The 26,292-nt window shown below is 44.6% G+C and overlaps 1 protein-coding gene across 3 annotated transcripts; it reads right to left on the bottom strand.

Moving 5' to 3' along the window:
• Positions 1–6,439: 6,439 nt before the first annotated feature.
• Positions 6,440–25,114, bottom strand: ZNF622 (zinc finger protein 622). Of its 3 annotated transcripts, none has more exons than XM_082234506.1 (7): positions 24,419–25,114; positions 19,765–20,367; positions 17,296–17,553; positions 15,607–15,769; positions 13,139–13,251; positions 8,201–8,344; positions 6,440–6,754 (listed from the first exon to the last, which is right to left on the bottom strand). In XM_082234506.1, exons 1-7 carry the CDS (start codon positions 24,456–24,458, stop codon positions 6,627–6,629), a joined length of 1,449 nt encoding a protein of 482 aa, XP_082090632.1. In that variant the 5' UTR covers positions 24,459–25,114; the 3' UTR covers positions 6,440–6,626. The 3 variants fall into 3 exon arrangements, with proteins under 3 accessions (XP_082090632.1, XP_082090634.1, XP_082090633.1); XM_082234508.1 differs by lacking the exon at positions 24,419–25,114 and adding an exon at positions 24,158–24,307; XM_082234507.1 differs by lacking the exon at positions 24,419–25,114 and adding an exon at positions 20,866–21,217.
• Between the last annotated feature and the right edge of the window lie 1,178 nt (positions 25,115–26,292).

Raw genomic sequence — 26,292 nt, 5'->3', positions numbered from 1 at the left:
CCCTGACGTTGGGAAAGATGGAGGGCACAAGGAGAAGGGGACAACAGAGGACAAGATGGTTGGGCAGTGTTCTCGAAGCTACAAACATGAGTTTGACCAAACTGCGGGAGGCAGTGGAAGACAGGAGTGCCTGGCGTGCTCTGGTCCATGGGGTCACGAAGAGTCAGACACAACTAAACGACTAAACAACAACATTTGTTATCCAAGCATCACTTATTTGAGGATGACGGAACTTACCTTACTCTGGCACCAGTGCCTGATTTGAGTAGCCACCTCCTGGCAGCCATCATTTCACTCCTCCCAAACGCCTTGGAAGTTGCATCCTGGAATGAAATGGCCCTGGCCTTATGCAATGTCAATACATTCTGTCTGTCACCAGGAGGCAGCTGCTGAAATTAGCTCCGCTGCTAAATGCAGCAGTAAAACCAATAAAAACAAGAAATGTACTTTAAATGAATAAATAATGAAATCAGTGTGGTTTTTAATAATGAAAATGAATGGAGTCATTTTTTTTTTCTTGCATGCCCCTAGGTTTCTTCTTAAATCACATTCATTGAAAACTTTTTTTTATTTCTTTAAACTGCCTATATTCTCTCTTTCTCTTCATGCCTGCAACCTCTACATGTGAAGCCAAAGGCTTTTTTATGCCTTTGCTCTTGTGCATTCTCTGTTCTGTTTGCCTTCCCTTCTGTCACCTTTACCATATTTTACAGCAGCTGAATATCCACCAGTTTTCTTGGTCTTTTCCTCCTTAAAATCTTGATTCCTCTGCCCTTAATGTCATAAACTCGCTTTCAGACTGTGATCCTCATTAAAAAATATATTTAAAAAAGCTTATGACAGAGTATTTTTGGAAGTGCTTGAAATATCCTTGGAAGCTCTGTAGAAGTAATAAATGTACGGTTAGTAATTCTGTGCAATGTTTAGAATGGCTCTCAGAGTAAGCTTGAATTTAAGACTAGCCTGTTATATTCCTTTGGGAAAATAGGCATTACAGTCGCACTACATTTTATACAAGGATGACAGCACAAATATCTGTTGCCTGGGAAGAGATTATCAGGGTCTAGAAGAGAAAGCTGGGACTGGGTTAACCATTATTCCAAATATTGTACAGATTATTCCAAATACTCAGACAGTTTGAGCACTCCCTTGCCCAAACCAGGTGCCCACCACCACCCAAGAAAGCTCACAGGACACATCATTTTGAGTCAAATCAGGCCACAACTTTATTGATTACAGATGTAGGACTTGGCAAGGCATTGGATAGAACCATTGAATCACCAGCCCTATGTTATAGGCAAAGGGGTCCAATAACATACATCAAGCAGGAAAGCCCCACAGGGTTGCTGCCTTAAGGAGTGCTGTCGTCCCGGCACCCACCTGGGCTTCTGGTCAGAAGCTACTCCTTCCTGATCCCTTTAAGAGGGTACCTTGGAATACTGGAGGGGCAGGCAGTGGATACAGCCTCCCCTCCACCAAAGACTAAGGCTCACCTAATGCCTCAACTGCCAAAATTTGCTAGGAGGTAGGCAAAACCAAAAGACAGAGCCAATTAGTCCAACAGACAAATTCCTACAAAGACCTACATTAGTTCCCAGTACGTTTCCGAGCACAATTCAAAGTGTTGGTGCTGATATTTAAAGCCCAGTATTCCTGAAGAGTGTCTCCTCCCCCATCGTTCAGCCCAGACGCTGAGGTCCAACTCCGAGGGCCTTGTGGCAGTTCCCTGACTGCGAGGAGTGAGGTTACAGGGAACCAAGCAGAGGGCCTTCTCGCTAGTGGTGCCCACCCTGTGGAACGCCCTCCCATCAGTTGTCAAGGAAATAAACAACTCTTTGACTTTTGGAAGACATCTGAAAGCAGCCCTGTTTAGGGAAGTTTTAAATGTTTGATGTTTTATCCCTTTTTATTGTTGGGAGCCACCCTGAGTGGCTGGGGAAACCCAGCCAGATGTGCGAGGTATAAATTATTATTATTATTATTATTATTATTATTATTATTATTATTATTATTATTATTATTATTCAGGAGAAGTATGCATTGTGTGTGAGGCTTCAGGAGACAATCTAGAGGTCAGCCCCAAAGCTTTCAGCTCTGATCTGGGACCTCGCAGCTACAGTTTGGTGTTCCCTCACTCCCTCTCTTGTGTATCTTTGGTAAAGCTGAAAGTAACAGCACTTTGACAGTTGCGTGATATTGTTGTAAACAGAACCTGCCCTTACGTATCCATAGATACTATTCCAGCTGCTGGTGCAAATCTGCCTTCCCCCAGTCTCAGGATTGCCAAAGTGTTTCAAGGAGGAAGTCTCAAATTCCTACCCACTGGCTCTCTCATGCGACATCCTGTTTTAGACTTAACTGGCTGGCACTACACATTCCACAAACTGGGGCTGATTCAAGTATGTGAAGGGGAAACTCTTGTTATTCCTGCAGCCATCCCATGTGTATTTTGGCTTTCTGAAGTGCTGGTCTCTATGACGAGGTAAACATCAGGCTCCAAGCTTAAGTGATGAGAGGGGGAAATGGTCTATTTACAGACTTTCCTGGTAAGTAATATCTTTAGACTATGCCCACCAGATTCCATCTTTACATATGTTGTGGAAATATTCTAGCACGTTTTATGCACGTGTGACTATAGAAAGCCTTTTTATGGTTAGTCCTGTTGGATTTTCACCTTTTTTTCAATAGGGCCTGCCGAGGCTCCTGGAAGTCAGCGAGAAACAATCATTGAAAACGTAAGCCGAGAGCAAGAACTGCCCAGCTCTAGCAAGAGGAATAAATTGCTGACTCACTGACAAGACTCATTGTGTGAGCTGCTGTTATTACACACTGTTCTTTGTGGAGGGTACAAACCTAGAAGCAAGGAGAGATAACCCAGACAGTTTCCTTGTAGACAGGATTTTTAAGATGGGCTGAACAGCTCTTGAACATTGTTCAGTCCGTAAACTGCTGCAGAATAAAATTATTCAGTTTCCTAGATTTTAATGCTGAAGTAGTAGAGGACAAATGCCATTCCTGCAAAAGGATATCTATTCAAAGCGCTGGTTTTTACTTACAAAGCCTTAAACGGCTCAGGACCACGATATCTCTCCCCATATGAACCAATGCAAACCTTCAATCACCACTCTGAGGTCTTTCTTTGTGTGGCTCCTCCACAAGTGTTCCGAAGGGTGGCAACATAAGAATGGGCCTTTTCTGCACCTTCATTACACATCTTTAGGCATCAGGCAAAAACCTTCCTCTACGGTTGCCATATGTCCTCTTTTTCCAGGATACGTCCTCTTTTTAATGGGTATGTAAAATCAGAGCCGTCATAGTGATCCCTAGTTAAAAGTAAAAGGTAAAGGTTTACCGTTAGGTCCAGTCGCAGATGACTCTGGGGTTTCGGTGCTCATCTCGCTTTACTGGCCGAGGAAGCTGGTGTACAGCTCCCGGGTCATGTAACCAGCATGACTAAGCCACTTCTGGCGAACCAGAGCAGCGCACGGAAACGCCGTATACCTTCCTGCCAGAGCGGTACCAATTTATCTACTTGCACTTTGATGTGCTTTTGAACTGCTAGGTTGGCAGGAGCAGGGACCGAGCAACGGGAGCTCACCCCGTTGCATGGATTCGAACCGACCTTCTGATCAGCAAGCCCTAGGCTCTGTGGTTTAACCTACAGCGCCACCCGCGTCCCTATCTAGTTTCAAGTAGAACTCAGCATATGTATCTTCTTTCTTGCTCTTCAAAATATGGCAACCCTACTATAACCAAGCCTTCGACCTTTAACTATCTGTGGCATTTTCATTAAAGAACCACTGTGAGGAGTTTCCACACAAGGTAGGGGAATTAGGAGGAATACGGTGAACTTGTAAGTTAACATATGATCAACTTTCACCCTTAAGATGATTTTCAATACCTTCTCATTTCTGTTATTCCAGATCTGGAAACGGGTGCAGAGGGGCAGAAATGAGTTGGCAGTGGATTATCTAATGACACTATCTATTGAACTTATTTTACATAGGAACCTAGCTGCCTATACTTTTGCAACAATGGTGGGGCAGAGCTCTATTGCAAATGAATATGAAGACTAAAGCTCTCAGGCTAAGATCATGAAGCAGGCATTATAAGCTCAGAGGTCAGGCAGTTTTTTGTGATACTGATTTGCATTCCCCTTTTTTTTTATTCTCTCGAGATGCCCACTTGAGTGTGATGAATGTTAATTGTATGCATCGCGATGTTTCTGTGAGAAAGGCCACTTGGGATGGAGTCAGACTGGTTATCTCTCGAAAAATATTCCTCCAAGTGATGCTCAAAAGCATTGCAGTGAGTTTCCTGAGCCTGGGCAGAACTAGAAGATTTACAAAGGGAGCCAGGTAAGTTTGCATATATCAAAGCTATGGTTTTCCCAGTGGTGATGTATGGAAGTGAGAGCCGGACCATAAAGAAGGCTGATCGCCGAAGAATTGATGATTTTGAATTATGGTGCTGAAGGAGACTCTTGAGAGTCCCATGGACTGCAAGAAGATCAAACCTATCCATTCTGAAGGAAATCAGCCCTGAGTGCTCACTGGAAGGACAGATCCTGAAGCTGAGGCTCCAATACTTTGGCCACCTCATGAGAAGAGAAGACTCCCTGGAAAAGACCCTGATGTTGGGAAAGATGGAGGGCACAAGGAGAAAGGGATGACAGAGGACAAGATGGTTGGGTAGTTGTTGTACCATAGGATGTTGTACCTTTGTACTGTTTTATTGTTGTTAGCCGCCCTGAGCCCGGCTTCGGCTGGGGAGGGCGGGATATAAATAAAATTTATTATTTATTATTAGTGTTCTCGAAGCTACAAGCATGAGTTTGGCCAAACTGCGGGAGGCAGTGGAAGACAGGAGTGCCTAGCGTGCTCTGGTCCATGGGGACACGAAGAGTCGGACACGACTCAATGACTAAACAACAAAAGGATTCCTCCTACTTAACCTATTCGTGTTTTCTTAAAAGCCTGAGTCTGTGCTCTCCTGGAAAGCATTAGGGAAACATGGTGCAAGACTGCAAACAATGGTAGAAAGGAAACACTTGTAGCATGCCTCCCATTCATGAGAGCCAGTGTGGTGTAGCGGTTAAGAGCGGTAGACTCGTAATCTGGGGAACTGGGTTCGCTTCCCCGCTCCTCCACATGCAGCTGCTGGGTGACCTTGGGCTGGTCACACTTCTTTGAAGTCTCTCAGCCCCACTCACCTCACAGAGTGTTTGTTGTGGGGGAGGAAGGGAAAGGAGATTGTTAGCCACTTTGAGACTCCCTAGGGTAGTGATAAAGCGGAATATCAAATCCAAACTCTTCTTCTTCTTCTTCATGGAAGTGAGTCTGTAGCCAGCTGTGCCGGCTTAGACCAAGGGGCATTGTAGTCCAAAACATCTGGAAGGCACTATGTTGGGGAAGGCTGATGTTGCATTTTGTCATATATTTACTGACCAAAAAACAACACCAAAACAAACCTGGTAGAAGGGGGATTCAAGGCAGAGTAAGACACCTATGTCCCCCTGGTTTCAATTTAGGATGTCATTTAATTGAAGCATGTCACCAGTTCATCTCCATGCCATCCACAAATATAAAAGCATCGCCACAGAAAAGCAACTTCCAGGCAGCTGCTTAATCACTGCTGAAAGTGGCCATTGCAATCTCTCACAATGCAGTCTTAAAACTGGTTAGGAAGTCACTAAACCCCACTGGAATTTGTGGGATTTAATACAAAGTCAAGGATTTGGACTGAAGTGTTAAAGGCTCAGAATTTGGAGGCAAGTCTTCTGTGGAAATCACGGAAACTATTTGCCAGTTAATCTGCTCAAAAGTCATCCCCACACACTTCAGCAAGGCCTCTTTTGCTATGGCCTGCTTCCCTACCTATCAACGTAGTCTCTTTTCTGTGAATTATCAAGCTCCGGGCTCACTGTTCCCTAGTGTTCAGAAACAGAGGGAGAACTGGTATAGCATGTTGGCCTGGGTGTGGGTTAGAAAGGCCCTGGTTTGAAGTTCTCATCTGCTGCAAATGCCTCTCAAGCAAACTCCTCTTTCTGAGCAGCTGCCCCCTGCAATACGGTCGTACCTTGGAAGTTGAATGGAATCCGTTCTGGAAGTCCAAAATGTTCGGAAATCAAAGTGCGGCTTCTGATTGGCTGCAGGAAGCTCCTGCAGCCAATCGGAAGCCGTGGATGCCCCATTGGATGTTTGGTTTCCAAAAGAACATTTGAAAACGGGAACAGTCACTTCTGGGTTTCGATTGTTCAGGAGCCAAGTGTTTGAGATCCAAGGTATGTGTATGTGGATAAAACTGACCCCCTCACCTAACAGCGTTGTTCTAAGTGTTTGACACTTCCTCAGTAAATCTTTCAACTGTCTGAAGTGCAACTCAGCTGCACAGCATAGATACCTGAGAGCCGATACTGCGAATAACCAGCAAAACATCCTTTCTTATGCATAGGCTTTATTGATTTGAAGTCTGACAACCAGTTACACCGGGCTGAGATCTCCTTGGGAAACATGCTGAAATAGCAGCAGGAAGTACCACATTTCTCTGCGACTGGATCTTCCTTCCACAGTACTGCAGAAAGAACGAGGCAAGCTCAGGCTAGTCATGCTTATCGCTGGGCACTCTCAGAACCTGACTTGCGCGCGGAAGTGCATCTGCTTTGTAGCGTTATTCTGCATGCCGGTCTTCAACATCCACTTCGCCTTCATCCTCTGAAGGTACTGCATGTCACGCTCTCGAGCCAGTGCTGCTCCTGAAGTTATGGAGAAAGAGCCAACATTAAAGGTAAACGTAAAGGACCCCTGGACGGTTAAGTCCAGTCAAAGGCGACTGTGGGGTTGCGGCTCTCATCTCGCTTTTCAGGCCGAGGAAGCCACTGTCTGTCCACAGACAGCTTTCCGGGTCATGTGGCCAGCAGGACTAAACTGCTTCTAGCACAATGGAACACCATGACGGAAACCAGAGCGCATGGAAATGCCGTTTACCTTCCCGCCACAACAGTAACCATTTATCTACTTGTACTGGCATGCTTTCGAAGTGCTAGGTTGGCAGAAGCTGGGACAGAGCAATGGGAGCTCATTCAATCATGGGGATACGAACCGCCGACTTTCTGATCGGCAAGCCCAAGAGGCTCAGTGGTTTAGACCACAGTGCCACCCGACTACCCCTTCCAACATTCAACACTTAACCTGAAGGCAAAGCAACTTTTACGATGAACAGAAGCACCCAGTCCTACAATGATGTCTGCACAGGTCTAGCGGCTTGCTACATAAAATGCAGTTGATGTTGGGAGATGTGTTAAATTTGGGCCCAGGAAGCATGCCTAAATTTGGCAATTCCCAAAGAATACACACACACACACACACACACACACACACACACACACACAACTGGGCCCAGACGGAAGTAACAGAATGCCTAGCCCAGGCATGTCCAAAGTCCGTTTTTGGGGGCAGTTATTTTCCTGGGATAAAACTTTAATCCTCAGCAACTTTGGGGTAAAATTGTATGGCAGTTTATTTCCTGGGGTAAAATCCCCCCAAAAGCTCAACAACTTCAATCCTAAAAAAAGTTCAATAACTTTGGTTGGCCCTCACACATGTTCACTTCATCAAATCTGACCCTTTTGAAAAAAGCTCTAGACAGATGCTAAAGATAAAGGTCAAGGGACCCCTGACCATTAGGCCCAGTCGTGGCAGACTCTGGGGTTGCGGCACTCATTTCGCTTTATTGGCCGAGGGAGCCGGCGTACAGCTTCCGGGTCATGTGGCCAGCATGACTAAGCCGCTTCTGGCGAACCAGAGCAGCGCACGGAAACGCCGTTTACCTTCCCGCCTATTTATCTACTTGCACTTTGACGTGCTTTCGAACTGCTAGGTGGGCAGGAGCAGGGACCGAGCAACGGGAGATCACCCCGTCGCGGGGATTTGAACCGCCGACCTTCTGATCGGCAAGCCCTAGGCTGTGGTTTAACCCACAGCGCCACCCACGTCCCAGACAGATGCTACACACATGGAATTAAGAGACACCAGCTCTTTGAAACGGTATACCAACTAGTTTAGAATAAGAGAGAAAAGCAGGCAGCTACTATAATTGGCTACTTCCAGGTAAATGTCCCTTCTTATGGCTGAAAGAGATGCTTCTCAAGGACAATGGCTAGTAACTGTATTGATATAACACCCTAATGCTGTTTGCTTACCTGTGCTGCTTGTCCATCCCAGAGCTTTATATTGCTGCAATACTCTGCCCACAGCATGTTTATTTTTAGAAACAGCCACAGCTCTTGAAGCACCAAACCGCTGCTTGTAGTACCTCATCAATGAACGGTGACCGATCCGGGCACCTTTGTAAGAAGGAAATGTGAGTATTAAAGCAACAGAGTAGCTTTTGAAACAAAGGTAAACTGGAAAAAACTATTCACAGAGAAAATGGACAGTGAAGCTGGAGTTACTAAAAATAAAATATATGCCTCTATTTCCATGGGAAACAGCTGTGTGTGTTTTAATGATTGCGTGTGGCCTCACCCACTATTGGAATGCAACCCCTGACAGATTTCTACTGGGATAACGTGACCGCCCCCCTTGTCCCCAAATACAGTTCCCAACCGTGCTAAGAATGTGGTTCTCACTTCATTCCGAGAACTTCAGAATTTCATCCCACTGCAGTGAGTTGCAATGGCTCTTCAGAACTTCACTAAGGATTTCACACATTTGAGGGTGGGGAGTTGAACACCCCTTTCTTTACGTACTGCCATAGCAGACTAGGTAAAGGGACCCCTGACCATTAGGTCCAGTTGTGACCGGCTTTGGGGTTGCAGTGCTCATCTCACTTTATTGGCCAAGGGAGCTTCTGAGTCATATGGCCAGCATGACTAAGCCGCTTCTGGCGAACCAGTGCTTTCGAACTGCTAGGTTGGCAGGAGCTGGGACTGAACAACGGGAGCTCACTCCGTCGCGGGGATTCGAACCGCCGACCTTCTGATCGGCAAGTCCTAGGCTCTGTGGCTTAACCCACAGCGCCCCCTTTCTTTACATACTGCCATAGCCGACTACATGCAACAAATAGGGGAAATGGCTAATCAAGACTCTCTCCCTCTCTCTTAGGCTTTTCTTCTCTTCAGTTTTGGTTAAGTGATGCTCTATCAGGGTGGATAAAAATCAATGCTTTTTTTCAAAAAAAGAGGATTTTTTTAAAAATTAAATTGGTTTTTTTATTTAAATTGTTTTTTTTAAAAAAAATATTTTGGAGGGAAAATATTTCTAAAGATTGTTTTCTATTTAAGTTACCTTATAGTCCAAAGACTAGTCATCAGGAAAAAAGAATTTAAGTTTTTCATGTGTGCTAAAACTCAGTCTAAGTGGGGGTTTTTATTTTAAAAAATGTTTAACCACATCAGTTAACAAACATGGATCCATTTGCTATAATGTTATTGTTTTAGTTAAATAAATTGTTTAAATTATTATTAAGGAAATGATTATTTTTCTCCTTCCAATAAAGTACAGCAGAAAAGTTGTCCAAATATAAACAGCTAACTTACTAAACCTCACAAAAAATCCATGAACATCTGTCTATGTATTTCTAATAGTATAACCAAATCAGTAATTTTTTATATAACAGTAAAAAAAAATTCTTACAAAAATGAAACCTTCATCTGGTTGTAAATATTAAGATTATACCAGCAAGAATGAGTCTTTCTGTAAAAAAATGATTTAAATCAAGTCTTATTGACTAGTGATTTAAATCAATTTGATTTAAATCAAATCCACCCTGTGCTCTAATGTATTTTCAATGTGACTTCTTCATGTTGCTCTGTTTACTCGTTATCATTTTTTGGAAAATCCTAGCAGCAAAATTAACAGCTAACGCCTTGCAAGCACTAAAACTGTATTCGCTGAATCAGCCACAGCATTAGAAACATAGCCCTCAACGGTAAAGCTTGGTCAAAATTCTCCCCTGGCAAATTATTCTTAACAGAGCCTATACTTCAGAGCTACCCCAAAGCAAAAAGAGCAAAAGATCATCATGGATATGTGTGTCTGTGTGTCTGGGGAGGTGAGAGAACACAAATAACTGACTGGCTGAAACAAGAAGAGGGGAGCTTTGAACAATCAGAGACTTCCAGTGTGTTGTGTTCCCTACATGCACACTGCGACCCAAGTCAGATATACTGGAATAGAAAGTATCGCATTCCACACCCATGTGAATGTGTTGACCACTTCGAACAACGTTTGTCATGGGAACAATCTCTAGTAAACAAGCAGAGTTCAGGAATCGGAATGCTAGCATCCCAAAAGTGCCATCTAGTGGCTTACATGTTTAAATATTTGCATCAACAGTTCAAATTTGGGGTCAGCTAAGTTTTTCAGCAGGGGGCCGGTCCACTGTCCCTCAGACCTTGTGGGGAGGCCAGTCTATATTTTGAAGAAAAAAACGAATGAATTCCTATGCCCCATAAATAACCCAGAGATGCATTTTAAATAAAAGGACACATTCCACTCATGTAAAAGTACGCTGATTCCTGAACCATCCGCGGGCTGGATTTAGAAGGCGATTGGGCCAGATCCAGCCCCCAGGCCTTAGTTTGCTTACCCATGGTTTAAAAGTTTGAGGGTCAGATTTTCTACACGGAACACCTCTATTTTTCAGGAACATTCAGGAATGTTCTCTCTAAGCACTGCCCTCAGTATGTGATGATGCTGCACTGTAATGTGCTAGAAATCACTGAAAAGGCTCTGAAAGAGAGCATTTCATTTCATTTGCAGCCCACCTTTATCATATGTTACCACCGATTTTCTTTTCTTCTCTTTTTATAAAAAAGAACTTTCCTGTCCCCATAAGGATTTTTAATCCATCAAAGAGAACTCTAACAGGGGCAGAATCCTGAGACCTCACACTCCACTTTGCTGGTTTAAATCAAATTCTTTGTTTTGCTCTCCCATTTAAAGCACGTACTTCCTTTAGAGTGGCATAAATGTGGATCTCAAGGCTAGACCCGCCGGGGTCACAGCAGAACTGTGTTGCCATATGCCTGCAGACCTCTCCTATGAGATTTTTAAAGCCGGGAAGTGATTTCCCCATTTCTCAGACAGCGCAATATTAAAGACACACGTACGAAAATGACCGACAAGCTTAAGGGGTGTGCCTGGGAATTTTGCAAGGTGATTGCTGCTGCAAGTCAACCAAATGGAAAGGTTAGCACCGTCCCTGTGTATTAGCTGCACTGAAAGTAATGGAACAAACTGTTTATTCATGATTAGTACATTACCGTATTTTTTGCGCTATAAGACTCACTTTTTCCCTCTTAAAAAGTAAGGGGAAATGTGTGTGCGTCTTATGGAGCGAATGCAGTCTGCACAGCTATCCCAGAAGCCAGAACAGCAAGAAGGATTGCTGCTTTCACTGCGTAGCGATCCCTCTTGCTGTTCTGGCTTCTGAGATTCAAACATTTTTTTTCTTGTTTTCCTCCTCCAAAAACTAGGTGCGTCTTGTGGTCTGGTGCGTCTTATAGAGCGAAAAATACGGTACATTCCACTTTTATTTCAACATGGAACTTAAGGCAGCGAAGTTAAGGCTTCCCAAGGCTGCTGTATAGCTTGTGCCTTCAGACCTTGATTGGAACATTGCATGTTAAGTCTATAACATTCAGTGTGCTCACTGTGAATGCTGCCACACTGAAGTCAACACAACTTTCTTCTGAGTATGCCTTATAAGATGGAAGTGCAAGAGCACAGGCAAAGATGCAATAACGTGGCACACACTGGGCTGAGGTCTTTTTTCTTTAAGACGCTTCTCTTAGGGATGGATAAGAAACAAAGGCCCGAAACAGCCCTGCCCCACAAAGTTCTTGTTGACTAATCCCACTGCAACAGACTCGACTTCTCCACGCACATCAACCCAACCATCAGTGGATCAACAACTGATAGAGCAAGGAACTTGCTTCAGGGGGTCAAAATCTGCCAACGGATGCTGGTTCCTGGACAGAGGCATGCTCACACCGCAGTCATAGCATTAGTACAAAAGCTGGGTGTCCACCAGTATGCGGATGATACCCAGCTCTAACTCTCCTTCAGATCAGAACCAGTGACGGTGGTGAAGGTCCTGTGTGAGTGCCTGGAGGCGGCTGGCAGATGGATGATGGCTAACAGACTGAGGTTGAATTCTGACAAGACAGAAGTACTGTTTTTGGGGGGACAGGGGGCGGGTGGGTGTGGGGGATTCCCTGGTCCTGAATAAGGTAACTGTGCCCCTGAAGGTCCAGGTGCGCAGCCTGGGAGTCATTTTGGACTCACAACTGTCCATGGAGGCACAGGTCAATTCTGTGTCCAGGACAGCTGTCTACCAGCTCCATCTGGTATGCAGGCTGAGACCCTACCTGTCCGCAGACTGTCTTGCCAGTGTGGTGTATGCTCTGGTTATCTCCCGCTTGGACTACTGCAATGCGCTCTACGTGGGGCTACCTTTGAAGGTGACCTGGAAACTACAACTAATTCAGAATGCGGCAGCCAGACTGGTGACTGGGAGTGGTCGCTGGAACCATATAACACTACTCATAAAGGGTCTTCACTGGCTTCCAGTATGTTTCTGAGCACTATTCAAAGTGTTGGTGCTGACCTTTAAAGTCCTAAATGGTTTCAGCGCAGTATACCTGAAAGAGCGTATCCACCCCCATTGTTCAGCCCAGACAATGAGATCCTCCTCAGAGGGTCTTCTGCTGGTTCCCTCACTATGAGAAGTGAGGTGACAGGGAACCAGGCAGAGGGCCTTCTCGGTAGTGGCACCCGCCCTGTGGAACGCCCTCCCTTCAGATGTCCAGGAGTTAAAAAAATTACACAACTTTTAGAAGACATCTGAAGGCAGCCCTGTATTCGGAGGTTTTTAATGCTTGATGTTTTATGTTTTTGGATATGCTGTAAGCCACCCATAGTACCTGGGGAAACCCAGCCAGATGGGTGGGGTATAAATAAAAAAATAGTATTATTATTAAATATTCTGGGGAAAGGCAGGGACAGCTCACCTTCAAGGCAAGTCATTTAGAAGGCAACTGTGTGAACCACCCACCCTGACTTGCACGAATTGCTACTGAATCTGTAAAGTGTGCACTTGGGATGATCCTGGTATATTTCAAGAATACACTTACCTGAAGGTAAAATCAGCTCCATTGAATCATCATCATAATCCAAATTCTTCTCTGGTGGCAGTTCTTCAGACATCTCTGCACCATCTCCTTCCTGATAGTCAGGATAAGTGCTCCTATGAAACAGAAATAACAGCTCAATCTCAAGACCAGCTACCAACAAGTGATGTACACAGGTTACCCATTAAAACTTCTGAGGAGGAGGTGAAAGTCTCTTTTGAGTAATATGCCACAAACGGCTACATATACTCCAGAACTGTGACACCAAAGCCACTGCAAGGTTCTGGAATAGCGTTCGAATGAGACTTGGCTTCTCAACCCACCCAAAGCTGATCTTCTCATTCACAACTGCCATGTAGCATAACTGTACCAGGACCAGGAAAACAGGAAGGTGCCAAGCACAGGAAAATCAGGAAACGTGGAGGTTTTAGATGAGAGCTGGAGGATTGCAACACTTTAGATGAGAGCTAGAGGACCGCATATCTCAATGCTCCCCTTTGAAAAAGGAATAGAAGAACTCCTGTACTTATACCAGGGAGAAAGGTTCTAGCATAGCTCTCACTGTGATGCACTAGTTTATTACATGCAAGGAGTCTGCATTGTTTCTATGGGGATAAGCAAGAATAAAATCCCTCACCTTAACCTAAAATGGTACAGTCCCAGCTGACTGTCACCCACAATGGTCTACGGATGCCTGTTTTAAAGCTCTTTTTGCTTTTAACTTGCTTTTAACGTTTTATGATGTTACTGCTTGTTTTTGGTTTTTATGGTGTTGTAAACTGCTGTGATATATATTTAAGATACAGCTGCATATATTTTGATACAACAAACAAACAAACAAACAAACAGGGCTATACTATTATTCTCGTCTGCTGTAAAAGAACACGCTGTATCCATATGATGGGGCTATAGAACAATAACTTAACAGAATGTAGGTTTTAAGCTAAAAGGTTATCGCTGGAGACGAAGTACCAGTGGCAAGGTGGAAACAGTGGTTGTATTCAGATGATCAAATCCTGGCTTAGTATACCATCTTAATAAATGGCCTAATGGCGTACTGTAATAACATGAAGTTAAACCAAAATATGGTTAGAACACTGAACACCAACTCATAACGTATGCTGGCCACCTCATAGTAAATATTTTGGTGAAAAGCAGTCTATACATTTTACAAAATAAAAGAATTTGCATTACAGCAGCCTGGTGAAGGGAAAATGTAGTATTACCAGCACAACCTGCTTTGACGTTCTGTTCTAGATTCAAAAGGGCTTATGCAAAAGTGATTTCTGGTAGATTGTGCCCTGTATATCTTGCTCCATCAGCTGGTACACCTCTATAGGCTAGCGCAGGAAATCATTTGTCCGAAATGTATAAAACCAGCCCTATCCCATGGGCTCAGATTAACTGACTACCTCTTAACATGTTTCCGATGTACATTTCCCCTCCGCTGCCTACACCAAAGGATTGAAGCTACCCAGTACCCCTGCTTGTTCAACTAAATCTCTAGCAAGCGTTTGTCCCACTGCTGCACAAATTCTTGTGAAATAAAATGTCTGGGCTTCACGTGAGCATACAGTGATACCTCGGATTAATTACTTAATTCGTTCCAGAGGTCTGTACTTAACCTGAAACTGTTCTTAACCTGAAGCACCACTTTAGCTAATAGGGCCTCCTGCTGCGCCGTCGGAGCACGATTTCTGTTCTCATCCTGAAGCGTATGTAACCCGAGGTAACACTGTATAAGCAAGCTTGTAGCCAAACAGACTTCTGAAAGGTCAAATGGATTTTTGGGGAAGCCACTGGTTTTCAGGAGGCTAACAGACATGTCAGCACTCAAGTGAGAAGGCGGCTGCTTCCACATTAACAACAGCCCCACACCGCTCCAGTGAGTGGACACTTTGTGAGCAAGCAGAATAAAGCGACTTGTTTCCAATGCCAGGATCCAACCATGGTTAGGGAGCAGCAGCAGCAGGGAAGTAGAATGTTACTCTGCCCATCCACGAGAGTCTTGCTTGTGTATGTTACCCGAGTAGCACAATACTAGAAAAGGTAAAGGCACCCCTGACCATTAGGTCCAGTCATGGCCGACTCTGGGGTTGTGGTGCTCATCTCGCTTTATTGGCCGAGGGACAGCTTCTGGGTCATGTGGCCAGTATGACTAAGCCACTTCTGGCGAACCAGAGCAGCGCACAGAAACGCTGTTTACCTTCCCGTCGGAGTGGTACCTATTTATCTACTTGCACTTTGACGTGCTTTCAAACTGCTAGGTTGGCAGGAGCAGGGACCGAGCAACGGGAGCTCACCCTGTCGCGGGGATTCGAACCGCCGACCTTCTGATCGGCAAGTCCTAGGCTCTGTGGCTTAACCCACAGCACCACCCGCGTCCCAGCACAATACTAGACCAATGCAAAGGCCAAAACTGAAATGTTTCATTTGCTGTGTGTCTAAATTTGGCCGCTGCCATTTCCCACCTGAAGTCATAGAAGTCTGCAAACTCCAGAGCAGCATCACCTTCCGTGAAGAGCTTGCAGTGGCTTTTGTCGTTCATATGGGCCTGCACAGCTTCCGTCGTGTAGAAGGATTTCCCCTTCTCATTGCACCACAGGCAGATTTTCCCAATGCCAACCTTCTCTCCTGTGGGTTATGAGAAAGATACACACACTGTACTCTCCCATCTTATGCTAACGCAACGTATTTGGTGGTTTCACAGCATTCCACAGCCCAAATGTTGTTCTACTGTACATCAGGGATGGGAAATCTGTGTGTTGCCGAACTCCCAAATCCAATTAACCCCGTGGAAGTTTCAAGTCTAGCAACATCTGGAAGACCACACACCTGCTTCACATTATACAGTACAGTGGTGCCCCGCAAGACGAATGCCTTGCAAGACGGAAAACTCGCTAGACGAAAGAGTTTTCCGTTTTGGAGGTGCTTCGCAAAATGAATCTCCTATGGGCTTGCTTCGCAAGACGAAAATGTCTTGCGAGTTCCTGCGGTTTTTTCCCCCTTCCCCCCTTTTTCTAAGCCGCTAAGCCGCTTATCAGCTGATCCGATAAGCTGCTAAAAGCCGCTAATAGCGCTAACCCGCTAATCCGTCAATGGGCTTGCTTCGCAAGACGAGAAAACCGCTAGACGAAGAGAATCACAGAACGGATTATTTTCGTCTTGCGAGGCACCACTGTAAATACAAAAATAAATAAAACAAATAAAATAGTAAAGAGGTAGGGTAAAGGACCCCTGGACGGTTAAGTCCAGTCAAAGGCGACTATGGGGTTGCGGCGCTCATGACTGCATTAAATTTATTACGGTCCCAAACCAATCACATACCGTACTAAGTGAACATAAAACACAATAGAATTAAGTTTGAAAATAGAATTATGTTAGTACAGTAGAATTAAGTTTGTTACAATAGAATTAAGTTTGTACAGTAGAATTAAGTTTGTTACAATAGAATTAAGTTTGCGGTATTCATCTCGCTTACAGGCCAAGGGAGCCAGTGTTTGTCCACAGACAGCTTTCTGGGTTATGTGGCCAGCAGGACTAAACCGCTTATGGCGCAACGGGACATCGTGACGGAAACCAGAGCTCATGAAAATGCTGTTCACCTTTCCACTGCAGCAGTACCTATTCATCTACTTGCACTGGTGTGCTTTTGAACTGCTAGGTTGGCAGGAGCTGGGACAGAACAACGGAAGCTCACCCCGTCGCTGTGATTTGAACTGCGGACCTTCCAATCGGCAAGCCCAAGGGGCTCAGTGGTTTAGATCACAGCGCCACCCGCGTCCCCCACAAATATAATAGCCTTGTATCAGTTCACCTCACAATAATTTCCTAATTATCTATGTATTTCTAATAGTATAACCAAATCCGTAATTTTTGATATAACTGTAAAAACTACTCTGAAAATTTATTATTCAAAAAATGAAACCTTCATCTGGTTGTAAATATTAAGATTATACTAGCAAGAATGATTCTTTCTGTAAAAAAAAAAAAGATTTAAATCAAGTCTTACTGACTAGTGATTTAAATCAAATCCACCCTGTTTCAAATGATATGTATTTTACTCTGAGGAACAACACTGAGATGAATGCCACAGGATGCCATCTTAAAATCAACAAGAGAGCTTGAGATAGCTGAGGCTGGCATGTCTTAAGACTTACCCAAGTACTTAATCAGACCTCTGATATCCACAAGATATTCTATATCTGGAATAAAGAAACTGTGAACTTTTGTCATGTGGGACACATTCTTCATGAGACAGCTTGAATGGTGGGAACAGAATAAGCAGTCAGTTACTGGGATCGCGTCTGAGCTGGGGTGATCCGTCCCAGACGCACTCTCCTCGGCCTCATCCGGGATTCCTTCCATCGGTCCTTCTTCAACCTCCAGATCTTCATCTGAGTCTACATCCTCCCAACCTTTCAAACCAAGAGAAAGTGAAAGCTTAGGAGGAATCTTTTCATGCTGACCAAAAGATGCAGGTTAACCATTCAATACAAGCGGCAGGCTAGTGATCTCAGAATTATGAATGGTCTACCACCCCCTTGATTGCTCCCAAAATCATTTGGGCTGCTTGAGCATTCAAGGCGAACACTAAAAAAACTCCCTAAGAACACTGTGCTGTCTTCTTTTTAGTGCCTGCTTAATTTTTTTTTTTGTTTAGGCTTTAACTTTGTATTAATTTGGTGACAGCTGTTGTTGTTTTTTTTTTGGGGGGGAATCAATAATAACAATAACAATAATTGCCCCAGCCCCAACAGAACACGATAAAACATCAAACATTAAAAACTTCCCTAAAGAGGGCTGCCTTCAGAAGTCTTCTAAAAGTCAGATAGTTGTTTATTTCCTTGACATCTGGTGGGAGGGCGTTCCACAGGGCGGGTGCCACTACCAAGAAGGCCCTCTGCCTGATTCCCTGTAACCTCACTTCTTGCAATGAGGGAACCAGTAGAAGACCCACAGAGCTGGACCTCAGTGTCTGGGCTGAACGATGTGGGTGGAGACGCTCTTTCAAGCATACTGGGCGAAGGCCGTATAATTGGCAAAAAAAACCCCACATTTTCTTTAGGCAAGTCTGTTGAGACGAAGCTACATATGTTTTACCTACAGTGGTGCCTCGCAAGACGAAATTAATCCGTTCCGCGAGTCTCTTTGTCTAGCGGTTTTTCGTCTTGCGAAGCAACCCTATTAGCGGCTTAGCGGATTAGCGCTATTAGCGGTTTAGCGGCTATTAAAGGCTTAGCGGCTAAAAGGCTATTAGCGGCTTAGAAAAAGGGGGGGAAGCGGAAAAAAATCGGAACACTCGCAAGACGTTTTTGTCTTGCGAAGCAAGCCCATAGGGAAATTCATCTTGCGAAGCAGCTCAAAAACGGAAAACCCTTTCGTCTAGTGGGTTTTCCGTCTTGCGAGGCATTCGTCTTGCGGGGCACCACTGTACTTTGAGCTACTATTAATTCTAACAATCCTTCGGAATGTTTTTCTATACATGTATATTAACCATTGTTATCAATAATTTTATTGCTCTATATTTTTGTAACCAGCTTAGGGGTTTTCTTACAATCAAGTGGTATAAATTTTTTGTTAAAACAATTTTTAAAAAAATATTCAAGCAGCCCAAATTCTCCCTATCACCTCTATATTTTCAGCCTAGATATAAACTGCTGATTTGAACTAGCTGCTGTACAAAGCCTATGAATGGGACTTTCTAATAAACCAGGGGTCAGACAACACAAACACATGTTGTTGTTGAACACCTCCCATCAGCCTCAGCCAACATGGCCAGGAATGATGGGAATTGTAGTCCAGAAGATCTCCCAGTACGTTTCCGAGCACAATTCAAAGTGTTGGTGCTGACCTTTAAAGCCCTAAACGGCCTCGGTCCTGTATATCTGAAGGAGCGTCTCCACCCCCATCGTTCAGCCCAGACACTGAGATCCAGCACTGAGGGCCTTCCGGCGGTTCCCTCATTGTGAGAAGTGAGGTTACAGGGAACCAGGCAGAGGGCCTTCTCGGTAGTGGCACCCACCGCGTGGAACACCCTTCAGATGTGAAGGAAATAAGCAGCTATCCTATCTTTAAAAGACATCTGAAGGCAGCCCTGTTCAGGGAAGTTTTAAATACAGTGGTGCCCCACAAGACGAATGCCTCGCAAGACGGAAAACCCACTAGACAAAAGGGTTTTCCGTTTTTGAGCTGCTTTGCAAGACGATTTTCCTTATGGGCTTGCTTTGCAAGACGAAAATGTCTTGCAAGTGTTCCGATTTTTTGTGCTCCCCCCCTTTTTCTAAGCCGCTAATAGCCTTTTAGCTGCTAATCCGCTAAGCCTTTAATAGCCGCTAAACCGCTAATCCGCTAAGCGGGTTGCTTCGCAAGATGAAAAACCGCTAGACGAAGAGACTTGCGGAATGGATTAATTTCGTCTTGCAAGGCACCACTGTATTTAATGCTGTATTGTTTTTAACACTTGATTGGGAGCCGCCCAGAGTGGCTGGGGAAACTCAGCCAGATGGGCGGGGTATAAATAAGAAATTATGATGATGATGATGATGATGATGATGGCTTTTCCTGTGTTAAAGCATCCAAAATCCCCAAAAGACTGCTGCCAGAATAAACTGCCCTTGTCCCACTACCTTCTTCCATATCATCGGCCTCCTCTTCTTCCTCCGATTGTTCTCTTGCCAGCTTCTTGGCCTGTTCCTCAAACCACTGTAGCCGGGGAGCTTTTTCCGCACGCTCTCTGCTACTTTCCACAGCAACCGAAGACCCAGCAGCACCGCCAGGCAAGAAGGGAGCCTTCTTTGGAGACAGGGAGGGCTGGGCTCTGATGGCTTGCTGGATGGCGGCATTCATGGCATCTTTGTCGACGTTCTCTTGAGCGAGGCCTTTCTCCAAGTTCTTCTCATTCAGGAGTTCGACCTTCTTGCTGACCGCCTGGACGGCTTTCTTCTCGAGCTCCAGGTGCTTCTTGGACTTCAGGTGGTTCTCGTAAGCGTTGAAGTTGGAGAATCTCTTGCTGCAAGCCGTGCAGTAGGTAGCAGTCACCTTGTTCTGCTCCTCCAGCCCGGCTCTCTGCGCCAGAACCCTCTCCTGGAAGTTCTCAGCAGTGACAGGTGGCATCTCGGCGACTTTCCGTTTCAGGTTGTACCTGTGCCAGTCGGTCTTGTAGTGGGCACGCTGGACATCAGCATCCTTGAAAGCTACGCGGCAAGTGATGCAAGTGTACGACGCCACGGCTGCAGAGGAAGCAGAACACACAAACGTCATAATACAGGTTAGCCAAGACAAGCAGAAGCCTGAAATTCAGCTTAACACAAGGTCTTAGGCATGCCTTATACAGTGGTACCTCAGGTTAAGTACTTAATTTGTTCTGGAGGTCCGTTCTTAACCTGAAACTGTTCTTAACCTGAAGCACCACTTTAGCTAATGGGGCCTCCCACTTCTACCGCGCCGCCAGAGCCCGATTTCTGTTCTCATCTTGAAGCAAAATTCTTAGCCTGAAGCACTATTTCTGGGTTAGCGGAGTCTGTAACCTGAAGCGTATGTAACCTGAGGTACCACTGTATTAACAGGAATAAAACAGGCAATCTGGGAGGGGAGGAATTTTACACAACCCATGGATCTAAAAACAGAGGTTAATGAAACATGTGGTACAATCTGAACAAACACTTCGAAGTCCCATTGGTTTCTCCAACAAACAAAATCAGCATCTGGCACACCAGCTGAGACCCTACCTGCCCACAGATTGTCTTGCCAGAATGGTGCACACTCTGGTTATCTCCTGCTTGGACTACTGCAATGTGTGTGGGGCTACCTTTGAAAGTGACCCGGAAACTACAATTAATCCAGAATGCGGTAGCTAGACTGCAGACTGGGAGTGGCTGCCGGCACCATATAACACCGGTCTTGAAAGACCTACACTGGCTCCTGTGACGTTAACATATATGAGAGAGTGCTGGAGGGGAAATAGTTAAATAGGTTGCACAGACAGGACCCAGGGGGTGGAGTCAGTGGGTCTATAGAACTAGTTCTGGGAGGAGTTCGTTGGGAGTTGTGGGTGGGTAATTGGTTGGATTTCATGGGTTGGCTGGTTGGGAAAGGCAGTTGGTAATAGAGAGACAGTTAGGGCAGTTGGTCCTTGAGTGTGGGGGAAGGTAGCAGAGATACCGGTGTGATGCGGCAGCTAAAAAAGCCAATGCAATTCTGGGCTGCATCAATAGGAGTATAGCATCTAGATCAAGGGACGTAATAGTGCCACTGTATTCTGCTCTGGTCAGACCTCACCTGGAGTACTGTGTCCAGTTCTGGGCACCACAATTCAAGAAGGACACTGACAAACTGGAACGTGTCCAGAGGAGGGCAACCAAAATGGTCAAAGGCCTATGAGGAACGGCTAAGGGAGCAGGGCATGTTTAGCCTGGAGAAGAGGAGGTTAAGGGGTGATATGATAGCCATGTTCAAATATATAAAAGGATGTCACATAGAGGAGGGAGAAAGGTTGTTTTCTGCTGCTCCAGAGAAGCAGACACGGAGCAATGGATCCAAACTACAAGAAAGAAGATTCCACCTAAACATTAGGAAGAACTTCCTGACAGTAAGAGCTGTTGGACAGTGGAATTTGCTGCCAAGGAGTGTGGTGAAGTCTCCTTCTTTGGAGGTCTTTAAGCAGAGGCTTGACAAACATATGTCAGGAGTGCTCTGATGATGTTTCCTGCTTGGCAGGGGGTTGGACTCGATGGCCCTTGTGGTCTCTTCCAACTCTATGATTCTATGAGATAGAGAGAGGAACATAAGACTAAGAAAGTAAAGAGGAACACCGTTTGGTGTGCTGTAAAAGTTTTGTTTTATGTCTGAAATAAAATACACTCTTCTTAATTAATTAAAAAGCTGACTGAGACTGAAGTGACTTTACGAGGGGTGACCTGGTTGGTGGCAGCGGATTAGTGGTGTACGGGTCAATAGTCCGTGAGACGACCAGGGGCTCCATACAAACACCACAGCTCCCAGTACATTTTCGAGCACAATTCAGAATGTTGGTGCTAACATTTAAAGCCCCAAACGGCCTTGGCCCAGTATACCTGAAGGAGTGTCTCCACCCCCATTGTTCAGCCTGGACACTGAGATCCAGCGCCGAGGGCCTTCTGGCGGTTCACTCACTGCTGAGAAGCGAAGTTACAGGGAACCAGGCAGAGGGCCTTCTTGGTAGTGGCGCCCACCCTGTGGAACACCCTCCCACCAGATGTCAAGGAAATACAGTAAACAACTATCTGACTTTTAGAAGACATCTGAAGGCAGCCCTCTTTAGGGAAGTTTTTAATGTCTGATGTTTTATTGCTTTATTATTATTATTATTATTATTATTATTATTATTATTCTGTTGGAAGCCTCCCAGAGTGGCTGGGGAAACCCAGCCAGATGAGCAGGGTATAAATAATAAATTATAATATTATTATTATGCTTTATATTAACAGGAAAAAACAGGCAATCTGGGGGCCAGGAATTTTACACACCCCGTGGATCTAAAAATAGAGCTTAATGAAATATGCGGCACAATCCAAACAAAAACTTTAAAGTCCTTTGTGTTTTTCTTATATGTGCTTTTCCTTTTTATTATTAGTTTTTAATGTATGTATTTTTGTATTTTGTATATTTGTGTTTAATGTTTGTATTGTTGTATTTTGTAGTATGTATTTTGTGTTTTTATATTGTTTTTGTCTTTGTATTTTTCTTTTATACTTTGCATTGTTAAAATTTAAATATTTTTTTTTAAAACAAAACTTTGAAGTCCTACTGATTTCCCCAACAGACAAAATCGTCGCAATATTGTTAGCATCTGTCTGTCTCAAGAGGCAATGCGATGAAGTAAAACCACCAAAGCGACTTCCCAGGAGCGCAAGCCTGGGTAATGTGTATGGACTGCCCAGACAACAAGACTCCCCTCTTGGCCTCACTGATGTGGTCCAAAGGAAAGCAGAATCAGCTTGGCTGTAGGAGTTGCCAGAGGGAGCCATACAAGGCACCATCCAACCATCTTAGGGAATCCACTCTGGATTTGTGGTGTTCTCCGAAAAGGGTTTGGGATAAGTGTTTTCCTTCTAGCTTTTCCAGCTGCACTGGCTCCCGGTGGAGTACAGGGTCAGATTTAAGGTGCTGCTTTTGACCTTTAAAGCCCTTCACAGCCTAGGACCCTCATACCTACGGGACCGCCTCTCCTGGTATGCCCCACGGAGAGCCTCAAGGTCCATAAATAACAACACCCTAGTGGTCCCAGGCCCTAAGGAAGTTAGATTGGCTTCAACCAGAGCCAGGGCCTTTTCAACACTGGCTGGTGGAACGCTCTGCCTCATGAGACCAGGGCCCTGCAGGATCTGATTTCTTTCCGCAGGGCTTGTAAGACAGAGTTGTTCCACCTTTGGCTTGGAGCCAATTTGATTCCCTCCCCCTCTTTCTTTTTTCTTTTTCCTCCTGTGATGAGGCTGCATTTTAATATTTTAATGTTTCAATATTTTAATTGTTGTATTTTAATCTTGTTTTTAAGTTGTATTCATTCAACTTGTTTTTATTATTGCTTGTTAGCCGCCCTGAGCCCAGCCTTGGCTGGGGAGGGCGGGGTATAAATAAAAATTATTATTATTATTATTATTAGATTATCTGTCTTTCCAGGTTGATGAGCTCCATCTGCCCCTACAGCACAATATGCTAACAAAGTAACACTAAGGTACATATTGGCACAGTAAATCCCAATTAGTATTTTCCACAGAACCAGTAAGAGAAGGAAATGCACTAGCTGGTAGGGCCTATTTAATTTTTCAACTTCCAAATTCCAAAAATGAGGGGTGCTAAAAAGTTGTAACGTGACTAGGGAATTCAAGAGGTCCTTTGGTTAAATTAATGTAACTTAAGTTTTTGCTGGTAAATAAAATGTGTGCAATAGTTCATACAAATCCTTAAAAATGATGGCAAGTACTTGCAGTTATATTATATATGGTATATTTTTATTTATATATTGTACATATTTTCTATTACCTGACACTTTCAGAAGACAAAATTAAAATTGTCTGGCCTTCCGAGAGCAGTTCATTTGTTTCTTAATCAAATGTACCCTTACCAACCCAAATGCTGTCCAGTCACAAAAATAAGGTTTAAATTCCTCATGCCCCAAAACATGTTTTTCAGACCCCCTCACTGAATAAATAGGCAAACATTAAATTTCAGCTCCTAAACTGACACGCCCTAAGTGAACGGGACACCTGGCTCCATCGTCACAGAGACTTTGCACCATCCTACCTGACGTCGCCGGACAGTCGGGCGACTCGCTGCTGCTCATAATCCAGCGGCTGGAAAGGCCGCGTCGGAAGCAAAAGTAGTTGTTTTTATTAGAAAGAAAAAAAGATATCAGCTATTCCAATCCTGAACGACGACACGGAACGCTGGTGAAAGAAGGCAGCGCGATGGAACGTTGAGCGTGGGAAAGAGAACGTTGAGCGTGGGAAAGAGAACGTTGGAGCGGCGAAGATTCCACCGAACTTTGATCACTGTCGGCTCCAAAGACGCAACGCTTCCCTTCCCTTTTCCCGGCCTCGCAGCCACGCTTCACCGTCGAAGCTTTTCCTTCTCGCTCGCAGGAAGCGGAAGAAGGCTTTGACGGCTGTTTCCCGCTTCCTCCTTCTCCTCTCGAGCGCCCTCTGCGCGCACGGAGGGTTACCTGCTGCGCCGTGTTATTCTCCCTATTTTTCCAGCGGCGCGAAGAGGGGCAACCGATTCTTTTGCGACCCCACAAGGCAGAGGCTGGGAAAGAGGAGGGAGGGCCCCAGCTTGGTCACCCCCAGCCCATGGTGCCACCCGCTTTTACGCGCGAGAGCCACGGAAGGCAGCGTCTGGTTCTCCGGGTTCTTCTCGGTTGCCCTCCGTGTCCACTCCGGGCGCTGCGCGATGAGGACTAGTCCCTTGGTGCTTGCTGGGGAGGCAACACAAGCATCCACTTCTGCCTCGCCGCTCTCCAACTCTGGGCTAACCCTGGCGCCTTCCAGGCGTTGTTGGACAGCAGCTCCCATCAGCTCCAGCCAAGTATGATGATGATGATGGTGATGATAATAATGATGATGATAATAATTTTATTATTATTATTATTATTATTATTATTATTATTATTATTATTATTATCACCCTGCCCATCTGGCTGAGTTTCCACAGCCACTCTGGGCGGCTCCCAATCGAGTGTTAAAAACAATGCAGCATTAAATATTAAAAACTTCCCTAAACAGGGCTGCCTTCAGATGTCTTTTAAAGATAGGATAGCTGCTTATTTCCGTCACAGCTGAAGGGAGGGCGTTCCACAGGGCGGGTGCCACTACCGAGAAGGCCCTCTGTCTGGTTCCCTGTAACCTCACTTCTCGCAATGAGGGAACCACCAGAAGGCCCTCGGCGCTGGATCTCAGTGTCCTGACTCTCCTCGTTAGCATTAAGATAAATTCAACAGTGTAAGTTTTGATGGATGTAATAATGGAATACTGCGTGGTTTAGTTTATATAAAATATGCAGGGATTTATGTTATGCAAAATGAACCATGGAAAGAGAAGAAGAGAAGTGACTGACATTTTAAGGTTGTTTAAATGAATAGTCTAAATTGTAAAACAGGAAATTTAATTTAAATTTTTTTAAAAAATAATTAAATTTATAGCCCATCAATCCAATGGAATTAGATAGTGGGAAGCATGGGAGAGGACAGAGGGGATTTTGTTAGTTGCAGATGCTAAATTTTGTCTAATGTGTTGACATGACTCAACACTAGTATTATCAGAGGTTATAAACTAGCGTGATGCAAAAGGGCTATTACCAAATATGCTGACGTAAATAGCTGCACACAAACTTAAGCTTTAAATGTTGTTGACATACCACCACAGCTATCACTTTACATTACCTGGAGGGCATCATCCATCATCACATGTATGCACAAAACAACCAACTTGCAGGGACTTCTGTAGTAGTCAAACACTAACCTCAAATCAGTTCAATTATAACTTCAGAGGATATTTGGCCAGGTATTATTAGATGTTGTACACCCCCTTCCCTTTTCACTGAAGGAGAAGTGCAAAAAGCTTTGTGCAGGAGGCATAAAAATAGGTTAAAAAGTTACAAGGAGGCATCCAACCACCATCTTT

Source organism: Podarcis vaucheri, assembly GCF_965113315.1.
Source record: "Podarcis vaucheri genome assembly, chromosome: 8".
Taxonomy (NCBI): Eukaryota; Metazoa; Chordata; class Lepidosauria; order Squamata; family Lacertidae; genus Podarcis; species Podarcis vaucheri.
This window is presented reverse-complemented; position numbering and strand designations above follow the sequence as displayed.

Bases quoted from the DNA above. Each gene is read 5' to 3' on its own strand.
- ZNF622 (XM_082234506.1), bottom strand. From the start codon at position 24,458: ATGAGCAGCAGCGAGTCGCCCGACTGTCCGGCGACGTCAG. The intron at 17,554-19,764 runs GTAGTGGGACAA...TTGGTTTGAAAG, and splicing joins GGCCGATGATATGGAAGAAG to GTTGGGAGGATGTAGACTCA. The intron at 6,755-8,200 runs GTAAGCAAACAG...CCATAACTTCAG, and splicing joins GGGATGGACAAGCAGCACAG to GAGCAGCACTGGCTCGAGAG.